At 32.5% G+C, this 4,440-nt stretch overlaps 1 protein-coding gene across 4 annotated transcripts in view; it reads right to left on the bottom strand.

The window, feature by feature from the left end:
• LOC106457005 (protein couch potato-like) overlaps positions 1-4,440 on the bottom strand; it is a 119,020-nt gene that overhangs the window by 20,520 nt on the left and 94,060 nt on the right. For all 4 annotated transcript variants that reach the window (XR_002610054.1, XR_002610055.1, XM_022382817.1 and 1 more), the window contains exons 2-4: positions 2,795-2,872; positions 2,167-2,220; positions 615-677 (exon numbers count right to left, since the gene is read on the bottom strand). Coding sequence is in view for 2 of the 4 variants with exons in the window: in XM_022382817.1 (XP_022238525.1) it covers positions 615-677; positions 2,167-2,220; positions 2,795-2,872 (195 nt within the window). In the remaining 2 variants the exon portion in view is untranslated. The remainder of the gene's footprint in view (positions 1-614; positions 678-2,166; positions 2,221-2,794; positions 2,873-4,440) is intronic.

The following is a 4,440-nucleotide window of genomic DNA, read 5'->3' as shown; positions in this document are numbered from 1 at the left end:
ATATATATATATATATCATACTCTACAGTATTTCTAATTCATTAATTTTATTCCTGGTCTTGGAATCTATAATCGTGGATATTTCAAATTGATATTATATTCCATGGAAATATCGCCTGGTCAGTAGAGCTTTGTAAATATCTCTTTTTTTTTTTAAAGAAAGCGTTAAATCAACAATTTTCTAGAAAAAACTTAAGAAGGGCCTATGTAAGTAATAGCTCAATATCGAATTATATAGAGAAATTAGGAACTGTATGATATAGTTAATTGTTATACGATAAACTGAATTATACAGGAAAAGTAGGAACTGTATGATGTAGTTCATTGTTCTATGATTAACTGAATTATACAGAAAAACTAGGAACTGTATGATATAGTTCATTGTTCTAATTAACTGAATTATACAGAAAACTAGGAACTGTATGATATAGTTCATTGTTCTAATTAACTGAATTATAGAGAAAAAGTAGGAACTGTATGATATAGTTCATTGTTCTATAACTAACTGAAATCAATGTAAGCATTAACCATATATTTTACTTTAAACATGGCTTTCTTTTGTTTTCGTCTAAATTTTGTGTTAATGTCACGTGCTCATGAGTAAAATGTCTTACCTGGAGATCTTGCTTTGCCGCCTCTGCACCTGCGCGGGAATTAAACGTTACAAATCCAACAGGCTGAAAACAAAATTAATAAGTATGCATTATTAAACACCCAAAACAAAATATATTGCTCAGAAGAAAACTTTAAATCCTTATAAAGACACTTATCGATTTATATAACATCTATGGTGTTGGTGTTTCGAATCCGTTTTACTTCACCATATAGTAATTTATATTAATGGTAAAGTAAAAAGGACTCAAAACACCATATATATTATATACTCTTCACCATTACAAGAGGCCTAACTATATGTCTTTGGTTTGCTGACCTAAGTTGTGCTGATGGACCTAAAATAGGCGAAATTGCAGTTCACAGCAGAGGGTACGGCCAATTAAAGTATGCGATATGCTTCTAAGTTACAGATTCTCTTTTCAATTTTACCTCTGGTGAAAAAACAGTCAAAGTGAAACTAGTCAAATGTAGCTGTTTTGATAGATAGGTAGATAGAAAACAAATCAATTATATTAGGTGTATTACCAAAAGGAAAAAGAGCGTAATACAATATGATCTTCCTATTTTAGGGTATGTGTTTTATTTACTTCAAGTATCTATAACATTTTTACTTTGTCTATGATTCTTTCTGTGTAAATAAACATGTATATGTGAGGATTGCGAATTTAATCCTCATAAAAGTTGTTTCGGTTTTAATAACTGATTTTCCATAATTCAGTTACGCAGATTTCGAAAATAATATTCTTTTTTTTCTATCACGTAAGGATTTTTTACAAATCAGGAAGAAAAAACTCATACTTACATCAAATTATTATTTCGTTTACTACAATGAACATTTTTTATCATTATGGTTGTTATGTTTGGGTTCTAGAACGATCGATAAGACTCACGTCGCGATTGGTCTAGAGAAATCTATAGCCAGTGGTTGTCAACATTTTAAGCATAACAAAATGTGACCCGATTTCCATGAAAATGATTCACTTATGTAAAAGTACATATGATGTTTTGTGAAAAATCTGTACGTGATGGAGAAAAATGGATATAATTTTTGGATTCAATGTACAAGAATTACTGTCGAACAAGTAAAAAATTCAAGACAATTAAACCATCGCAGGCCTGTGTTACGTTCTATCTAGTGCAGTATGATCCGTACGGTGGTGGGGATGTTACCACTTATTAAAACAGTCGTTGTTGCCCTAATTACTTAGGCAGCCGAGCTCTATCTACTGGCCTGTGTTATTATTGTAGTAAACGTGGTATCTAGTGCAGTATGTTCCGTACGGTGGTGGGAATTTTACCACTTATTAAAACAGTCGTTGTTGCCCTAATCACTTAGTCCAGCCGAGCTCTATCTGTTGTATTGGTCCAACTCTAAACACACGAATTGCTTAGATTAAAAACAAAGGGTATTTATGCGTGTACTTATCTAAATACTTAGCTACGGTTACAATTGTAAGACATCCGTGTTTTGCAGTGAAGCAGGATTGGCAGGAGATTTGTATTATAATTCATATATTATTTAGAAAGATATATAACATCACGTATACTCACTGAGGATGTTTTTCCATTTTTACTAGTCACCTTCAGGAGAGAACCTTCGTAGCCCTTAAGAAGAAATATAGAATATTAATTGCCCTTTACATACATCATTCATTAATATATTTGTTCTTTACTTTAGATCGTGAAATATGTTTACATATAAGACTGTATAGCATACATATGTTAAAGAATTAAAAGTAAAGGTGTTTAAATCTAGTCTAATATAAATGCTTAGATTATTTTACGTAGCTGAGGCATAAGTCACTATAATCTGAGCTCCAATGGAAAATTGAAGTATTGTTTTTCTTTTCTTTTTTGCTTATCGTTGTTTTAACCTCAAAGTGTTAAAGTCATTTTACGAAGTAGTAACTTACACAAACGATGAAGACGTTTAAGCGTGTTAAAAGCATTTTTTCTTCTTCTTGTAATAGTCAACAAATTATATTTATCGTTACTAGAAAATACGCGGTCAATACTTAATGTTCACTCTCATTACACAGCGATAAGCTTGAGGGCTTATAATGCTACAAATAGAGGTTCGATACACGTGGTAAGGACATCGCAGATAACCCGTTGTGTGGCTATGCACTTAACAACAAGCAAACAAACAACACGTAATACATATTATACAAAATCTTACCTTATACGCTCGAAATAACAGATACAGCTCTCGTGGTTTCGCGTCCATGGGAAGACCACTGACAAACAGCGTGCGCACCTATAAAAATAAAAGAAAGGTTCAGTTGTTACACTATAATCTCATTAAACTAAACAACCTAATTAATGGCATTTGGACACGCAATACAATAGCGTAGGCTTTACTTATTTAAGAGAAAGTTAACTGAGTAGTGTCCTAAAATGGCACTGTTCGTAACGGTTGCAAGGTTTCTGTTATAACTAACGTGACCATAAGTACATGTTCAATCTTTTTTTTTTTTACTACTATGACACCAGTCCTGCAACACATCGACAAGGACAGGACGATGTATGCGTCTCATCCTTATTCATCTTATGTATACAAATATGTTCAACAAGGATGAGAAATATATATATATATTAATAAAGCACAGTTTCCACTTTTTGTTCTATAACCTCGTAAATATAATAGTGCACAAAATCTTAAATATCAATAAGTTTACAAAAGATAGTTCTCTGACCAGTCATTTGATAAAATACAAGTGTTTGATGACTTGAAATCCACAAAATTTTAATCTCCCAAATCCAAAATTTAGTCTGTTTTTTTTTGTATTATTGATTTCTTTTTGTTTCGGTCAGGTTTTAAAACCCCCAGTTTTACATTTCTACTTGACAAAGCAGTAGTATTAGGAACATAAGAGCAGTCGCAGCTTTTAATTGGAAGAGTAAAATACATATTTATATATATATATATAGATGACATTAAAGATGAACATGCTCAGATAAATCTCTATGAAATAAAATATCTAAAAAACATATTTTTAATAACGTTAACTATTTACATTTCTATAAGATGGAAATTTTGTCTGCTTTTAGAATTCCGTTATTAACATATATTGTGTTCCCTTTATCTCACAAGTGCTGAAAAGCCACAAAAGTGGCCAGAAAAGCGCTTTTAGACATAAAGTTGTTACGTTTCACATATTGTGTACATTAAATATTTGTGTTCCACTTTCAATCATTTCTCGCCATAAAGATGACTCATTTCACTCATTGTGTACACTCAGTATTCCAATTCAACTTCCAGTCGCTGACCGCCATTAAGTTGTTACGTTTCATATATTGTGTACACTAAGTATTCATGTTCCACTTTCAGTCATTTCTCGCCATAAAGATGACTCATTTCACTCATTGTGTACACTAAGTATTCCCATTCAACTTCCAGTCGCTGACCGCCATTAAGTTGTTACGTTTCACATATTGTGTACACTAAGTATTCATGTTCCACTTTCAGTCATTTCTCGCCATAAAGATGACTCATTTCACTCATTGTGTACACTAAGTATTCCCATTCAACTTCCAGTCGCTGACCGCCATAAAGTTGTTACATTTCACATATTGTGTACATTAAGTATTCGTATTCCACTTTCAGTCATTTCTCGCCATAAAGATGACTCATTTCACTCATTGTGTACACTAAGTATTCACATACAACTTCCAGTCGCTGACCGCCATAAAGTTGTTACGTTTCCCATATTGTGTACACTAAGTATTCGTATTCCGCTTTCAGTCATTTCTCGCCATAAAGATGACTCATTTCACTCATTGTGTACACTAAGTATTCGTATTCCGCTTTCAGTCATTTCTCGC

The sequence above is a fragment of the Limulus polyphemus genome, unplaced genomic scaffold (assembly GCF_000517525.1).
Source record: "Limulus polyphemus unplaced genomic scaffold, Limulus_polyphemus-2.1.2 Scaffold280, whole genome shotgun sequence".
Taxonomy (NCBI): Eukaryota; Metazoa; Arthropoda; class Merostomata; order Xiphosura; family Limulidae; genus Limulus; species Limulus polyphemus.
Note: the sequence above shows the minus strand (reverse complement) of the source record. Positions and strands in the feature narration are given on the sequence as shown.